General features: G+C 37.6%; 1 protein-coding gene across 1 annotated transcript in view; it reads right to left on the bottom strand.

Moving 5' to 3' along the window:
• The window catches only part of HIRA (histone cell cycle regulator), a 36856-nt gene that overhangs the window by 5938 nt on the left and 12043 nt on the right, over positions 1-18875 (bottom strand). The window contains exons 7-21 of the mRNA XM_080628685.1: positions 18194-18354; positions 17123-17290; positions 16494-16607; positions 14707-14777; positions 12316-12421; positions 11466-11693; positions 10586-10671; positions 9929-10123; positions 8262-8432; positions 6504-6708; positions 5632-5736; positions 3756-3904; positions 2531-2692; positions 1704-1762; positions 599-704 (exon numbers count right to left, since the gene is read on the bottom strand). Of these exons, the coding sequence (XP_080484811.1) occupies positions 599-704; positions 1704-1762; positions 2531-2692; positions 3756-3904; positions 5632-5736; positions 6504-6708; positions 8262-8432; positions 9929-10123; positions 10586-10671; positions 11466-11693; positions 12316-12421; positions 14707-14777; positions 16494-16607; positions 17123-17290; positions 18194-18354 (2086 nt within the window). The remainder of the gene's footprint in view (positions 1-598; positions 705-1703; positions 1763-2530; positions 2693-3755; positions 3905-5631; positions 5737-6503; positions 6709-8261; positions 8433-9928; positions 10124-10585; positions 10672-11465; positions 11694-12315; positions 12422-14706; positions 14778-16493; positions 16608-17122; positions 17291-18193; positions 18355-18875) is intronic.

Here is an 18875-nt window from a genome sequence, read left to right as displayed (position 1 = left end):
TTGACAGAAGTAAGAGAATCCATGGCGACAACTCACCTGATACCCAGTATCATATTATACACAGATTCTTATTTAGCCTTTCCTTGTGTTTAGGACACCAGTAATGACTCTTCATGGGAATTCTCTAAGCTATAATGATTTCTTCCCTCCTCCCCAATTTGACTTACTATTTTCATAAAACTTTTTAATGTTGAAGACAGAGCTCTCTTCACACTTGGCTTATCATCACATACAATAAAAAGAATTCAAGGAGTGATGGGGACTGACAAAGAGTGACAAAATCATTGCCAACTGCTCAACAGATTCAACTGATGTATATGAGCAAAAGTATATGTAGGTGTATGTTAATAAGTAAAAGAGTATGTACCATGTAGGAAAGAGTGATAATGCTGTAGAGTAGCTTTTAATTTTTTTTAATGTTACTTTAACCATACCAAATCTTAAAAATACAAAAAAGTCTAGACATGCAATAGTGAACCAACACAAAACTAAGCCTGGTGTGTGACCCTACTCAGACTAAACCTTCAAAATATGGAGTGAAACAGAATACACATCCATTCAGCTAAGCTGTAAAAGCAGGAAATAATACATAACTTACCATGTAGAAAGAGAAGGATTAAAACAATATGCCTTTCCATCAGACATGCTCATTACAGGTATACCATGCTGAGTCAGCAAGATCTGAGATACAGTTGCATCACTTCCTACAAGTCAAATGAGACCAAAGTACTTCTTTTGGAGTCTTGCATAATATTCGTAACAGTAAAAAACACTGTTCACCATTAATTATCAGTCATAGCAACCAACAGAAAAAGGTTCAATGTTATTTCAAGCACTGATAGCAAGGTTGAGACACAAGATCATGATGTTAAGCACCAGGCTCAGTGCAATAGCATTAAAATCACACTTCTGCAAAATACATTATCAATCATGATGCTGCAATTTATGCAGAACATGGGCGTTATCGGAGATGTTCTCCATATCCAGGGGCAATCTTCAGTAATTCTGCCAGGTCTTCTATAACCCAAGAAGCCTTTATCTTTCTTTTTCCCATTAAATAAAAATTCTAAACCCCAGCATACTTAGAAAAGCGTACTCTCTAAGCATAAGTAGGATCACTGGATACTCACATTTCCCAGCATATTCCAGGCCCAGGGCTTGTGCATGTAACTTTTAACAAATACCTTTGCAAACTGCTAGTACAACTACTTCTCTAAGTAGTTTGAATTAGTGCTTTAGGAATGAAAGCTAAAATAGAAGCCACTATGCTCCGAGATACTGCTTTTTTTGATAATTTGTGTTGTGCCAGATACTGGCAATGACTGGAACTGAATATTTTGAGATAATGAATCAGAAGATAATCAGTTGCAGTTCATTGTTAAAGTAATAGACATGCAAAGTACACTCAGAGAAATTGTAATAGCAGATTTACATTAAATATTTTGTGATCTTCACAACACTGAATTTTCATATTCAGAAGCAAGTCAGAATATAATAAGCTACAGAATCTTGTAGAAGACTGTTACCTGCTACTATTCTCATCTCAGTTATTTCTGCCAATTACTTCCCTTCGTTACACAATAATGAAGGAAAATTATTTGTTTAGGCTTTTCAGGTTTCATAAAATTCCAGCAGATTCATAAATGACACTAAATAGTTCAGGTAGGCTCAAAGGTTGGTAACTAAATGACCCTTTTTATTACCTGAAAATATTGTTTGCAAAGACTCATCTCTAACAATGACTGTCTGCTTGTGAACATCCCTGGAAAAGACAAAAGGACAAGTCTGCAGTTTTACAAACAACTGAAAGCTCCAAAATCATTTAAAACACACACACACACTTCAGCATTCGTGACAAAGTGGGGTTCTGGGGGGAGTTTGTTTGGGCTTTTTTTGTTTTGACATTTTCTTCATTGCTTCAACAAAATATTTTTGGCAAACTCAAACCCCTTAAGGCAAGACAGAAGTCAATAGCAGAGAATAACTTTTATAGCTCTTTATCAGGAAACCTCATTACAGCTAAGCAAACACTAAGGATCCAAATAACTCCTTTAGGAGCTCTGACTTGCGTGAGACATTAGATTAAATTCAACAACTGTAAACAAGTTACTGCAGTTTTTATATTGGTATCTTGAAGATGGCTAGAGTACTTCTAACTCTGGAACTCGTATACTTTATTGGCTAAATATGATTGGATTTGGAAGTGTCCATATTTCTCCTTTCTCTCCTCCTTAATCTAGTCCATATGCATGGCAAGTCTGTCTTAGGGAGGCTGTTTACACTAGTAATTTCAAGCTGATCCTTTCTCTTCCTTCTAAAATCAAAATCAGAATCATGGACTGTTCTAGAACAGAGAAGAAACAAGATTCAAGTCCTGCTCAGTTAACTTTTCATGTTATATCCAGAAGTAGACTTGTGTTCAGACCTGATGTGGTTTAAGCCTCAGTTTCAACAGCAATGCATGGACACAACTGATTAGTTACTACAAAAATCAGCCCAGCCAGCTGCTGCAGCCTAACATGGTACTTACCAAACAGAGAGCGTAGCAGCAGTGGTGAGAGCCATAACGTAAGAACCTGTGCAATGTAGGGTGGAAATGGGTGTATTCAATATAATAGGAGGAAGAAGGCGACGACCACAAGCTGAAAATACTGACAATGTTCGTTTCTCACAGGCTACACTTACAATCTCACTGAAAGAAAGAAAGAATAAAACCGCCACATTTTGTCAAATGCAAGTAGCATGGAACCAGACTGATTTCTTAAGTTATCATACAACTTGGGCTAATTCCTTAAAAGGTAACTATTACAGCTCTTAAACTGATTATAATGTTGATCATTGAAGGAGATGGGCAAGCGAAGGTCTGCAGATAGAGACAATATCTTTTATTAGCCCAAGGGGCATAGTTGTAAAGATTTTGAGTATACACAAGCTATTCTTCAGGCCTGTACTTGTATTTAGCTTTAAAATCATCTTCTTTTTCAGACTTGGACATGACTCTGGCTTAAACTCTGAGGTTGAACTAAGCAAAGTTGAAAAAAATGAAGGGAAAAAATAGCAAAAGACTCAGGAAAATACTTCTATGTTACAAAAGATCCCGTTTTTCATTTTTAGTAGCTAAGTTAATCAACTTTAATGAAGAAATATAAAGGAGAAATGTAAACATACAGGAATCAACTTTAATGAAGAAATATAAAGGAGAAATGTAAATATACAGGAATCAACTTTAATGAAGAAATATAAAGGAGAAATGTAAATATACAGGAAAATAGTTGTAACTGGCTAATGAGAATTCTGGATGCTTTAAGACAGAACTAATACTTGGAGTGAAACTGGTCTAATGACTAAATGCAGTCTATATTTTTATCCACAACACATTTATTATAAAAGATTGTGTAAGATTCACAGTGGGGATTGATAAAACCAGCAAATAGCAACAGTCAACAGAAATAAGTCAGAATCCCTACAAAAATCTCCACATGGTATAAGTTTAACAGCATCAATGTATTAGACCAGGTTAGCTGGAAGAAAAATATGGTATCTTGAGCCAAGAATGAAGAATCACAAAAATCCCTAAAAGAAGTGATGCAGTTAATCAACTATTCTAAATAAGTAGATAAGAATATCTTTAAAGCCTGTACTTATTTGTAAATATATGGGTTTAGGCAAAACTAACTTTCTGTGAAGTATACTTTTGTACCCCTAGAAATGTTTTCTGGCCTTCAGGGCCATCTTCTTCCACAATATGCTCTTACCAGCTTCCTGCTACAGTGAGAATTCGACTGGTGAGGACCGTCTCCCATTCCTTTCCTTCTCGATTACACTTTAACCTACTCAACTTTGAACCTCCCACAGTGGTTATTTCATTCTCCACTTCAAGGTACATTGATGGATCTGAACATACCTGAAATACAAAAACCAGAATACCTTTTGGAATATGAAAAGAGCTACAAAATACTACCGTTAGATCCAAAACAACCATAGAATCATGGAATCAGTGAGGTTGGAAAAGACCTTTAAGATCAAGAAGTCCAACCCTTACCCCAGCACTGCCAAGTCCACCACTAACCCGTGTCACTAAGGGTCTCATCTACATGATTTTTGAACACTTCCACAGACAGTGATTCCACACTGCCCTGGGCAGCCTGTTCCAATGCCTGATCACCATCTTGTGAAGAAATTTTTCCTAATAGCCAGTCTAAACCTTCCTTGGCACAGGTTGAGGCTGTTACCTCTTGCTCTATCACTTGTTACTTGGGAAGAGAGACCAACCCCTTCTCTCTCCATCCTCCTTTCAGATAGTTATAGAAAGCATTAAGGTTTCCCCTGAGCCTTCTCTTCTCCAGACTAAATAACCTGAGTTCCCTCAACTGCTCCTCACAGGACTTGTTCTCTAGACTCTTCACCAGCTTCATTGCCTTCCTCTGGGGACTGAGTACCCTGAGGATGGCTGGTCTGATTATTAAAGACTGAGGCAAAGGCAGTATTAAGTACCTCACAGTCTTTTCCTCATCCTTGGGCTATAGGTTTCCCCTAGTATCCAGTAAAGGATGGAGGTTCTCCTTGGCCCTCCTTTTATTGCCAATATATTTGTACAAATATTTTTTATTACCTTTTATAGCAGTGGCCAGATTAAGTTCCAGCTGTGTCTTTGCCTTTCTAATTTTCTCCCTGCATAACCTAACATCATCCTTGTACTCCTCATGGGTCAACAGTTCCATCTTCCACAGGTTCTCTTTCTTTTTTCTCCTGAGTTCCAGCACTATCTTCCTGTTCAGCTGGGCTGGTCTCTCCCCACTGGTTCTATTTTTGGCACACAGAGACTGCCTGCTCCTGTGCCTAGAAGATGTCATTCTTGAAGAGTGTCCAGCCTTCCTGGACCCCTCTGTCCTTCAGTACTGTTTCCCGAGGGATTCTCCCAACCAGTGTCCTGAACAGGTCAAAGACCTTCAAAAGTCTAATGCTGTCATTAAGTACAGATTTAAGTATGGCATTCTCTATTTAAAGTGCCTTCAAAAGGTACTGTGGTACTTCAAAAGAAGCAAACCTCTAAATATCAGTCTTGGCTAGAACACAAATAATTCTTTGTATTCAGAGCATAAGAATAAAGAAAGGTTATGCTAGTCTCTGCTTCCTAATTAAGGGCACCAGATCAAGTCTAGATGTGCCCAGTCTCCCTGCAATCTTGCAAGTAGAATCACACTACCACAACCTAAACAGGCAGAATAATTACTTCATAAATGCCTAAAGTAATCCTTTTTGCCAGTCTCCTCAGTTGTAGAGCCCCTCCAGAGAGCTGTCTCTCATTCTTCCTCTTCAGCAGTGTAACTGCAGCAGTTGCTCCCATTGGAGACTCTGATCTTTACGACACTTTGCTTAACCAGGAGGAGAGAATGATGAACCAGTAGTATTCCTCTTTGAAGTTTTGCTAGTTCAGAAGTGTCTTATTTTAGCTGATTTGCCATTAACTTTTCTCATATAGACATATTCTTAGAAGCTGAAGTATACCGTCTTGCTTGAACAAATATACATATTCAAATGTTAATTTAACAAAGGATCTGAATAATTAATGATATTTCTAAAAGCAGGTTATTTTAAGTATTAAGCTTTTTTCCCTTATAGTCCACTTACTTGCAAAGTAAACGATTTCTGTGGTATTGGGGTTGGCAGTTTAAGTGCTAATGCTGGTGCAGAGATGCAAGCAGCATCCTTCTCAGAGGCCAGTGTAGCTGGGGACTGGAAAAAGAAATTGCAAAAGTAATTTTTTCCATTCAAAAAGGTTAAACCAAACATGCTCTATATTATAGATTGATTTGAAAGATATTTTTTTATTCCAAATAATGCCAATTGCAAATATTAATCTTTTCCAACTATGTGTATAAATACAAGTTTTTTTAATATAGCTTCTAAGAATTACAAAAAAAAAAATCAAAATAAAATTAGATGTGGTGGGTTTTTTTTTTTTATATTCTCCATCCCCTTTTCAGCTGCAACTAATTCATGGGAATTCTGCTACACTGCATGGAAAAGCTAAGCTCCAAATACTGAAAACAGAGTGATCTATAGGGCCTAAAATGATGGAAACTCTAATGGAACTTAGTACTTCGCAGTTCTAAGGAAATGCATAACCATTTAAGTCCTCGTATCCAAGTCACACTCTTGTGCTTGGGCCCCTCTCCATCAATGAACACCAAAACCTGATGGCATTGCATTTTATTCTATACAGTCATTTGGCAGGCTACCGCTACTTAGCATGCTGGTACCATTTCCTAAGTAGCTGCATATCTATATAAAGGATGGACACATTTGCCTCACCATAAGCATCTGCTTTTTTAAATTTTAAATTTTAATAAGAGTTAAGTTTAAAGGCAAGGAAGAGGGATGGCTAAAAATTCTGAGGGACTGATACAACTTGTGTTTCTCCGACTTGATGGAACAAGTCAACATGGTACTGACTTTATCAAATGAATATTGAAAGCCACAATTAATCTTATTTATTTCACCTGAACAGTTAAAGTTACTGGTACAAGTCTAGAGTCTTTTCGAGGCCTTCCTTTTTTCTTCTTTTCTACTGTTTCTCCCTCAAGTTCCAGTTTCCGTTTGGGTGCACTGAGTGGTTTAACAGCTGGAATCTTCTCTTCGCTGTCACTGCTGCTCTCCAGAATGTCCTTGGGTTTACTGTCTTTAATTAAATTCTGATCCTTCAGTCTGAGCAAGTAAAAAAATATATTTCATGTTTATATAAGCTGATCCCAAAAGCTGCACATACCCTATGTATGTATTCTTGCAGATAAGCAGATAAATTTTAGCTTGCTTTGAGTGTACTTCAAAATGCACAAAGGCAAGAGGAGGAAGCCAAAGAGGCTTGGCAAATCCCCTGCAAAAGCACAGTGTGCAATATACATGTAAGCTGATCAGGCATATTCTCTCCTTTAAAAAGAAATAAATAATCAAACTAGCAGTTAGCTACTGGATAAAGCTGCAAGTAACTTTATTTTAGCATTCAGTTCCAATTCCAATCGGATCTCTTCCCCTGGGCTGATACAAATAATTCAGCTCTCCGTAAGATGCAAGAGTAGTTTATCTTTTTCTCTCCAATGGACATTGCACTTTCTGCTTACTCATGCACAACTTCATTTGTCATTCTGCTGTCTATCCCCAAAAGTTAGAATCATAAAATGGTTAGGGTTGGAAAGGACCTCAAGATCAGTTGTCCTGTTCAGTTCTGACTACTGTAAGATCATATCTGTAAACCACGTAAATGACTTCACTGCTCCATTTTCCATTTCAGGGAATACAATATAACTAAAGAAGGCAAAGTACAAATCCCTGTGAACTCTTTTGTTAACCATTACACCCTAAGCCATATCACACTCTCCCCATTCACTCCAATAACTGGTTATTAACTCAGTACAATGTTTTGCCACATTTATTCCATAAACACTCAGCTTCCTAGAAATACCTTGCACAATCCAAACTTTTTCGCTTTGGCATGTGAATTATGCCAAACACTACACTTCTATCCATACTTTACTGACACACTAGAAGCAATTACGAGAGTAATTTAACACAGTATTTCTTCTGCATCATATGGTTAAACCCTTTGACATAAAAATATTGAGGTGTTTAGTAAAAACACCTTTTATTGGTAACAAGTTGGGGAATCACATACTTCTTTCTCAAGACTGCTATTGTTATTATTGTTTGTCCTGGTGCAGCAGGAATACTTATGGCACAACACACTGCGTCACCAAACAAAGGCTGCCTTTGATTTTTTAAATCATGTGGATCCAGAGCCAACCCCTTAAAATCAAAGTGTCTTCTCTGCATGCCTTCAAGGCATAAAACTGAAATACAACTGCAGCAATGATGATTCTAAGCTATCTGCAGATATATATGGTAGTTTACCTTGAAGTAAATCTCACTCTTGTACAGAGATGCAGGCTGGCTATTTTTGTCTTCTAAAGAGCACAGATGCATGCAGCCACACAGAGGCACACACACACAGAGCCTCTTGTAACAAGCGTTTTAACTCAGAATATTTGAAGAGTCTGCTTGATCCCAAATATCAGAGACAAACGTACAAAGGGATAATGCCAACAAAGCATTTACCTATTTGCAGCTGTTGCCTTCCTTCCAATTGTGGAAGAGACAAAAGACAATTTCTAGAGTGCCAGTACCATGACATCTACACCACAGAGAACCAGCATTTTAACTCTCTGCATTGCTACCCCCCACCAGCCCCCTCAGCTAGGTCTTACCTGTCCACAACAGTCTGATTTGTATTTGTTACAACAGCAGTCCCTGAGGTGGCTTTGGATCGTTCTGTGAATCTAGAATCAAATGCTTTCATAGGTTCAATCTTGGATGGAGTTGTCAAGACAGAGGAAGATGATGCAGGAGGAGCAGCTGAGGCAGAGGTAGCATTTACACTGTCAATAAAAGTGACAGAAAAACAAGGTTTTTAAGAAATCTAGTGTTGGTAATCTGCACTGCTCATAACTACGTAGCATTCATTACACTGGCTAGAAACCATATTGAAAATCTTTCATTCATGTACACACATGAATTATTGTGAGATTTTTCCCCTTTCATGCATCAGTATCTCACAAGCTTTATCTGTTCTCAAAAGCTGTTTATGTACATCTCAGACCTAAGAGCTTCATGTGTCCATGTAGATATATCTAGATTAAAAGACCCTAATTCATTCATTATGTATTTTTAATTCAGGAGTGAAATGATACTTTGAGCTGCTACTTACATACCCAAAGGGAAAGGATCACTATTTTATATGATGTCTGGGGTTTTACCCTTTGTTCAGGTTACCAAATACTTTCCATCACAAGATTATATTCCACTGTTCATCAATCAATCAGTTTGGGCTGGAACAATTCATGCCAGGTTTTGATTTTGTTAATGAAGAATCCAAAATAATTATTAGGCATTTCCAAGCATAACTCTAAGGCAAAGGAATGTGTCTTCCCCACATTAAAGCATTCCAGGGATCTGTAATTCGAATAGCTGTTTACTTTAGAGATTTTTCAATTCATTCAGAGGATGAATTGCAAGAAAGAATGTCTCTAAGATAACTGATGGTTGTACTAAAAAGCTGTTAGAATTCTAGTTTCCAAAGAAAAGGAGACTTAATAGTTTAATCTATCAATCATTTCTCACAGTCTACCCACTCATTCTTTAATCTGTGGCCAATTTCAGCTAAATGTGATGAAGTGGTAGAGGTTCCAATGACACTGTGCTCTTCGAAATGCTATAAAAATACATTGCGGAGGAGAGACCAAGTCAGTGTTACCACTAAAGGAAAAGCAAGTAAAATTAATTAATTAGACAGGCACACTGGCCAATCAGCATATGTGCACTGACAAGTCAACGTCACTGTGCTCTGATGGGGTCGTTATACAGGAAAGAAGCACTACCAGGTTTGAAAAGAGGAGATCTACAAGCCAGCATTTGACAGAAAGCAGACTTCCTTACTTCCACTGCTGGAAAACCTTCTATTATTTACTACTAGCCACCCAGTAATCTATAAGCAAGTCCCTTTGTTAGAGTATTAGCAATCAGCTACATACCTCATTGCACTGAAGATCATTTCCAGAACTATGCATATTGATTTATTCATTACTGATTTATTATGATTTAAAGTAACCAAATACTAATAATACTTGGATGTTTTCAGGAATGTCAGATTCCTGAAGTTTTACAGTAAGGAAGCCCCTTTAATAATTGCTTGTTTACAGAACTGTAAACAAGATTTAAACTAGTTTAGTGGTTTAGTGTGAGGTGTTCCTGCCCATGGCAGGGGGGTTGGAACTAGATGATCTTAAGGTCCTTTCCAACCCTAACTATTCTATGATTCTATGATTCTATTCTAAACAGAGTCATGTAAGTGAAAAACAAAACTGCAGATACTGACCCATCTTTATTGGCTGCATCATCTGTTGGTTTTATACTGGCTGCTGTTGGCTCTACAGAAGGCTTTGAAGTATTAAGGGAATTTGCTGCGTTAGAATCTAATGACATGAGCTGCTGGTTACTTTGAGAAGACATCATCGAGCCACACAGAGATCCAGATATTGGGATGCTATTGAAAAACGCCGTAGAAAAATCCCTAAACAAAAAGACAACAAATGTATTTATCGAAAACACTGTTAAAATAATTGAAAAATAATAGTTTTAACTATTTATTCCATTCTTGTTTTTCACATGTGGATTCTCATATACAACATAAATAAACCACCAACGTCTAACTTTTTAACCAAAGTTGTTTCTCACATACAAATGACACTAAAGCCACTAATAACATAGACAGGAGCCTGCAATACATTAGAGTATTGTTCACTCACCTATAAGGGTAGATAAGGAGAACTAGCCTTATCTATTAGAACTGAGATCTTATAGCTAAGAGAACACAGGTCAAAACTGTATTCTGTAAATATACAGAAGGTATTTCCAGCAAGTGCTTTAAGATGCCCTAAGACTTAAGTAAGTCAGAATTGTAAGTTTGAATCAGAATAAAGAGAACAAAGATAAAAAGGTGAAGAAGGATTTAAAAGATGACTTCTAAACATACCCAGTGTCCAGCTGAGCTATGCAGAGAGGTGTGATCCTTCTCCGGCCATCTGCTGTCCGCGTTTCAACTTGTTTTTTTAAGAGATTCTGTTAGGAAATACATTTCATTGTAATTTCTGAGAAATAGAAATGCTTTTTTCTTTTTGTTTTTTCCAACTGACAAGAACAGGTGTATTAGGGTGAAAGATGTTCCTCAACTAAGAATATATTAACAGAGGTTATTTTCCATATTGTCTTAATGTAAGTGTATTTTAATACCACAACCTTTTTTTTTTTTTACCAGTAACAGGTGTTTTTTAAGTAGAAGTTCATAGAGTACAAAGTACGACAGAATTCTGTTTACTGCTCTCTGGCTGTACCATAATATACATTGTTTTAAATTTAAACACACACATTTCCAATCCTGGATCTATCCACCTGTAGAAAAAGCATTTGTGGAGAATGTAATCTGCTTTCCACATTAAGAGAGTCAAGTTCAAAATATTCTCATCTGTGTGCATTGAATCCTTCATTAGAAGTTGTGTTCTATGTTTAGGAGAGAATTAAATAATGCTTTCAACCTCCTTCATTGAGAAACTGAAGCACAGTTCTACAGTTTGACTGTTACTACCTACCTTTGGTTTCCTTTCTGCACACCGATTTTTAGCACCCATGACAGAAATACCCACAAGCCTTTTTCCACATAGTGTTACTTCTGCTTAAAAGCTTTTTAAGTTTTCAACAAGTCCCAGTAATGCCAACTGCACCATTCATGGGGTGAAAGGTGCCATTCAACACATATAAGGAAGCAGAAGCTGTTTTTATCATAAGCAGTTCGATTATAATAAAAATCAAACCGCTTAGTATTTGACACTATAAAGTGACTGCCCAAGAACACCTACCTTCCTAATGTCCTCCAAACTCTCCCCATTAACCATGCTTGCCACTTTGGGAGCCGCTGTCCCAGTCCCAGATGCTTCCCTAATTGACGCGTTCTTCTGCTCCACCTGCTGCTGTTGTTGCCTCTGTTGGTACTTGAGCATCTCTGGATTCTCAATAATGGTGGTAGACAACTGAGCTTCAGTCATTATAGCTAGGCTTTTGCCATAGGTGGACTGGTGAATGTTGCTCTGTGGGCATTAAACGTATCACACAAAAGGAGTGACTACAACTGTGTCCCGGGTTTCAGCTCTTAAACCACAACAGACTGCTAGCATGACGTCACTGACTGTGTATGATGGAATCATAATCTAAAGGAACCCATGAAATGCAAATGCCCTCTTTATCATCTATATATTTATACTTTAAACACTACTTTATATTTTCAGCTAACACTAAATCAATACACAAAATAATTAGAATTCAAAGCTTTAGTTGCTAAATAGCAATGAGAGGAAAAAACAGCCAACAGCAATCAGTTTAAAAAGACTTGAATATATGCGAGTCAAAGAGTAATTTTAAAGTGTTTTGAAGCACCCACTCCTTGTTTCCTTGGCCAAATAATTACTTCAACTGTATAATGATGTGTAAGCAGGTGATGTTTTCCAAATAGACTTTCTTTCCGGAATAGAAACTAATACCACAAATTCATTTCTTGACTACTCTTCACTAATGATTTGTAAAGTAGACAAGAACGCATTTTTCTATAATATGGAAATCAGTCACTACATACTTCTATAAATAGTTCAGTGTTTTAATTGCATCAATATATCCCTTAAATACGATCATAGAATCTCCGAGTGCTTACTATACCTTTTCCTCCTCACTGAGTGGATCTCCAAGTTCATCCTGGGAAAAGTCCAAAAATGCCACTGATCCATCCATGGAACATACCAGGATACCAAGTCCATTAAGGGTCCTGAAGGAAATGTAAGTTCATTTTTGTTTTCAATCTCTTTCATTGATGCAAAGGGGCAATACAATAAATTGTTCAACAAAAATCTTAGTATAAGATTTATTGTCACAGCAACTACTGATAAAACCAAACAAGTGGGGCAGTAAAGAGACAGAGTAATGGACAGCAGGAGTCCATGTACCAATATTCCTTTGGAGGCCACATACAAAAAGGTAGAGGTAGAACTATACAGCTATCCATGGCATGACTAGCACCATGAAAACCTGTCTGTAGGGGTAAAACAGAACAGTGTTCACAGGGAACAGTGAGAGGAAACTATAAATGTATTTGCTTCAAAAGATGTAGAATATCTTTGTATTAATGGAACTGGGTGAAGAAAGGGGCCTTCAGCAGATAAGCAATCGATACTACTTCTTTTAAGGCCCCATAAACTGATGTTTGGGGCCCATGAAGATGAAGCTTCATCACACATGTTCAACAAGTTACAGACAGTCCGCTATAAAGAGTTTACAGTCCAAATAAACAAGATAGGAAGGAGAATAGACGAGACTAAAGAAGCAGCAGCTCTACAAGTTGGGTAAATGCCTTTTCTCTATCATCATTATCTGAAGTGACAGCAATGAGAAAGCAAGCTGTGCGTATGAGCAGTCCAAACAACTGTATTAGGCGAGAACATATGTTTGATTTTGTTATTGTTCATTATTTGCATTTTTAAGCAAACTGCACATGTTCTTGTATGTGGAGATATATTATAACCCTCTTCTGGAGGTCTGAAAATGTTTTCCTGATGGAAAAGAGAAAGGAGAAACTATACATTCTAGTCTTAAAGAAATGATAACCTTCTGTTAAAACCTATCATTGCACATTTGAAAAAAAACAGTACTTGCTGAGTTTTGACCAATAACCCAGTAACTTCCAATTAGAGAGCTCACAGAGATGGCAACACAGTGGTATACAGATGACTTGTTAAAGAGAATGGAAGAGGAAGGGAAGCAGGCAGAACTCTTAAGTCCTATACAAACTAGTCCAGCAAGGCTTAAAAATATATTCCATGCATCACGGCTATGGGTGTTTGAAAACACCTTTTTATTTTGTGCTGGCTGATGGCATCACATCCAGAGAAGCTGGCCTCAGCACTGTGTGACAGGTTAACCAATACTAGTCCAAGTTAGAAAATGGTAAAATCTTGTTGAGAGTTCTCTGCTTGCTTTGCAGACAAAATTGTTGAGGTCCTATTGACCTCTGGCTCCAAGCAATTGTTCCATGAAAACATAATCATGTTCAGATATGATGATCACATCCAAGTCTGAAACTCTAAAATAGAAACGAGAAAGCTATAACAATACTATCAGATTCCTCTGAATTTACTCAGTCTGTTTTCAGAATGGAGCATGTTTCTGGGAACATTCCATATTACTGACATTTTAGCCATCCATTTCAATTTGTAAACAGGATACAAAATAAGTTTCCTGATGATCCTTTGTCTCTCAAATATCCCACAAAACTATTTCCTCAGAAATTGCAAAATGTTAACCAGCTATTACTGCCAATGACTTTACACCACGAAAGATGTGCAAACTGCAGATGGAGAAGTAAAATAAAACACATGACAGAAAAGCAAAGCTATTCAAAGCTATTGTACTACAACAATAGCAGCACTTCTCATGAAATATTCCATTTACTGGCTTTCTAGCCTTAATCTATTAATGAAAGAAAAATATTTTTGTTTTGAAATTTTTTTATCATGCTTCACTGAGCTTCATGGCAAACTCCACAGAGCACACAGAAAACAAGTTGTTATACAATTTTAAGCTTTAACATTTACAGCATAAACCCACCAAAATTGCTATAGCTATTAAGACAACCCAAGTCATCAGCTGCGTGTCTATCATGAAAAAATACTAGTCTTTTCTTGTACAGAATCCTTAACCGTGTAAATCACCTGACGTATAGGTGTAGAGTGTTTTTTTAATGCCACTTACTGAATGGTCTCATGGTTATTTCTCCCTTACTATTCACTTGCAGTGAATATGCAGTCTATAACTAGAGACTTCTGCCTTTTTATGACCAGGCCTTAGAAGAAAGCAGTAGAAAGTATCATTAACAGCAGAAAGAGGAAAACAAGATACGTGACAGTAGACTGCTGGGAAAGTGGGCTGTCCAACCCAACCCAAATCACTAGCTAAAGCTACAATCTATACTGTTTTAAGGAATTTCCAGTCAATACGTATACCTAAAGATGACAGCAACACACTGGCTTCTGTAACAAACAGCAGAAATCAACTTACCAGGAGATGTCCATGATAGACTTGTCGAACAGCTCATGGATGACAACTAAAGGGCGTTTCAGACACGTGAGCTTAAAATAGAAAAAACAACACTCAGAAATTTAAGTTCTATGCTACAGATATTACCACATTAACACTCTCTTAGAATCTAACAACATTCAAACAAGACCTGGCCAGGAGACAGCTGTATGCCTTGTGGTCTACCTAAAGCACCTAGTTACCCATTCCATTACTGGCACAGAAAAGCTTTGGAGAATAGCAGCTGACATTCAACCCTCACCTCCTTTCTGAAACACATACTGAATTTCTTAACCAACTTTGCCTTCACATCGCAGTAATAGAACACTCTCTACCACTTAAAAAGTAATTTCACAGATGCTGAAGACAGCTTCTATTCTAAGCTTTAATGAGATAAGAATGTTGTAAACTGCCAGCACAAGAGGAAGACAGAAAACAGATTAGGTTTCCGTGTCCTCACTCAGACTCACTTGTCTAAATAAGTGAAGCCTATCAAGAGCAAAGGGAATTTGACTCACCATTATTCTTAAAGAGGATTCCTCTACACTTATAAATCAGCTTAGAAAGAACTGAATATGAAAATCCCCAGTAACCTCTTCTAAATCATTCTAAGCTCTTTAATGTTAAACCAAAGGTCATGATATCTATAGTATATAGTACAACTGAAATAAAGCAGAAGACAATGTGGTATATGATGTTTCATGCTCAAAGGTTCACCAATGTAGTGTAGCAGTCACCTTCAGTAGTTATTTCTTTTACTCTTCCATAGGTCTGTGTTATATGTGTAACAATTAAGGTCTTCAGGGCAAAGACTGCCTGCAACTTTGCATCTCTATAATACCTAGGATAACCTATAGGATAACCTAAACAGTCACCCTAAATGAAATCATAGTATAAATAGAAAGTAAAATATACTGAGAATGATACTTTGATAAGGGTATGCACTGGTAGCATTGCCAGAAACAAATTTAGTGTTGTGCATTTAGCGATTAATGGATAAATATCACACTGGAATCCATAAATAGTAGACTGCAGTTAGCAATTGGTGTGTTCTGGCACATATTCTCATCACAAGGCTTTACAAATCAGTTAAATTTATTCCTTGTCCTTTCCAGTTGCCAAACAACCGTCTTGCATTTCTAAGTGTTGGATAACTAATCTTCTCTTAGCCAGGATAACAATTTTAGTGTAAATTTCACAGTAAAACCCAAACTAGATATTGAGAACTTGAAAATATACTTAAAAAGCTCATTCACTTTCACATTCCTCTTTCAACAGCAAAAACAGAAGCCAGGAAATGAAGTCAGAACAAAGCAGAAAAGATAAGCTGCTCAGAAGCAGCTATCCTGTGCTTGCTATATTCTCCTCATACCCATAAAAGCAAGACTAACAAAGGTAGACTCTAAGAGTGATTAATGAATAGGTGGGCTAAACATGGAGAAACAGTAGTCTTAAAAGACTCATATGGAGAATGAGTAAAAGACATAGGAAGAAAATAAGGTGGAATTATATTTATTAACTGGGGTAACATATGATTTCTCTTAACAGTTTCCCCCAGCCTCTCACCAGGGCAGCATACTCTGCCACTGCTCTTGGCTTTAGAGAAATGAACTAACACCAATCCACTTCCTCCCCCCCAGATAATACTGTAACAACAGAGAGAAAAACCCCTAAACATTAACCTAATGCTGTACATGTGGCCTTTGTGCTAAACCCCAAAGTTATCCAAATAACCACATTAGTTCAAAGGTGGCAAAAAGCCCACTTACCCAGACAGAAAGAGATCGATCCTTACTACCAACAGCACAACAGCAGTAGGGACAACTCGACTTGGTGGAGCTCCCATTCTTTTGTTTCTTCTTGAAGATTTTCGGATTGAATTTCTGCACCAATGAGATGCCCCAAATATTATTACAGTAATTACATTTTAGTAGATCTACTTTAAGAGCAAGTTTCCCACTTAGGAGTGAAAAAAAAAACTTTTCATAAAAGCAAAGTCCTTAACCAGACTATAAGAGCACTGACAAAAGCACATCTGCTTTCTGAAGAGGCTTTCTGAATGCCTTGACAGGAATGGTAAGTAATAATAATTTTACTAGCAATAGGAAGCCACTAGAAACCTAAGTGTCTTTAATCAAGTCACTGAACAGCTAACCAAGCTAGTGTGGTTAGCTACTAACATGCTCCTGCACCCTCACCCTCTTATCTTGTTCATCTACATCCAGTTCTCTTATCACAAGAGCAAACTGACTGCTTCCAACATGTAAAGTTGGCATTTTTTCATCACTGCCATGGGTTTGCTTTACTAATCTTGACACCTATCTTCACCTCTTGTCCCATTTATGCATAAAATTATCCAAAGTTTTACTTCAGGGATAAATTACTATCACTCACTCACCACTACTGTAACTGCCTTCCGATGCCCTACAAAATCCATGTTGGTTTTCCATCCATCTCTCTCAATGATCTGAGCAGTAGGTCCAGAATTATTCATGGCATGAGCAGAAACAAGATAGTGACCGTCAGGTGACCAGCTAAGTCGCAACACATGAGTTGTCCCTCCACACTGACAAAAAAAACCCCCAAACCAAACAAGAATTAGAGCTGTAAAACTGGCAAACAAAGGATGTTTAATACAAGCTATTCAAGTTTTAGATTTAGGGAATATGATTACAAAGTCAGTCTTTTGTGACTATAAAAGCATGGCATTACATACAATTTTCAGTACTTCAGCTGTATTTTATACAGGTGATCTTGTGTGACTTATGAAGCCCTACCAAAAGGGAGAAAAAGGAACCCAGAGAACTTTTTTAAAGGAAACAAACCATAAGTCTTTTTTGATACTGTACACTCAGAGTCTTAATTAGTGACAGGTCTGCAGCATACTGACTGCTAACGGTGAGACTTCAACTTGCAACACCAGCTCACACATGAATTTAGGCATTTACAGCCTATATGAAGAGTAACTGCACTAATCACAATACCGTAAGATCACTGCAAAACACTCCACTCACTAAGCTCCAACTTCTGTCCCCAGAAATTTGATCTCTTGATCAAAGTCATCACATAACAGCCCTATGATGCCAGACCAAAGATCCCTCCTAAATACTTATCTTGTTTCTGACAGTGGCCAAGAGAAGATGCATAAGGAAGAAGGTAAGAACAGTGTACTTAGTGTGCCAATATTTCGTTGGAATAACCTTTCCATTTCCAGGAATTTACTTAATTGTTTACATAACCCAAATAAACCTTTGACATCCACAACATCCAATGGCAATGAGAGTCTCACTTTAATCGCGTTGTGTGAGAAGGCAGCTCTTTTTCTCCCCTTTAGAACCTGTAATCTGATAGTTTCATTCAATTCAGCACTGTTAAATCAATTCATGTTTGTGCAGAATCAGAGCTATTCTTATCATTTTTGTTCATTCTGTAGGAATTCACTTTGGAATAGTCACACATTCTGGAGTACCTCATCAAAGGGTTTTGTGATGCTGGTTTCCAACTGCCAGTCCATGGTCCGCCACACCTTCAAACTTCGATCATCAGCCTGAGAGGCAATATATTTCCCAACAGGATCCCAGGTCAGCCCTTTCACCAAGCCAGAATGCCCCTTCAGAGTGGCAAGAATTTCTGTGCACACAAACATTGAGAACAGGGAATAGTTACTGATACCTCCTTTAGGACAAACTGCTGAGGAGATCTACAAGATCTTTTGGAAACAGCATTATTAAATATAACTTCCTTTAATGTACAAACAACAACATAAGGAGGGCAAAGTTCTTTATAAGAAACAGATCAGAGCAGAAACACCAGCAGAACCCCAGGTGTTCAGAATAGCAGTTGCAAGCTATGGAAAGCAGCAGTTTAACTGGAACTTCAGTTAAATATTCATCCTCTCCCTCTCACCCAAAAATTATCACAACAGATTCAGCTTTGTGCAGCAAACAGGATCTAAGCCGAAGTTGTAGCTGAACAGACATACAAGCCTGGCAGACCTGGTAACCCACTTTCAGTCAATCTCTTCCTTATCGGACTATGAGAGAAGAGGCTGAGAGTACTGCACAAGCTACACAGCTAGCATGAATGTCTGAAAACTGGTATCTGGATTGGAAGCAACGCTAAAACATAACACGGTGACTAGGCACCACAGA

The sequence above is a fragment of the Psittacula echo genome (assembly GCF_963264785.1).
Source record: "Psittacula echo genome assembly, chromosome: 13".
Lineage (NCBI taxonomy): Eukaryota > Metazoa > Chordata > Aves > Psittaciformes > Psittacidae > Psittacula > Psittacula echo.
The sequence above is the reverse complement of the archived record's forward strand: the minus strand, read 5'-3'. Positions and strand labels throughout refer to the sequence as shown.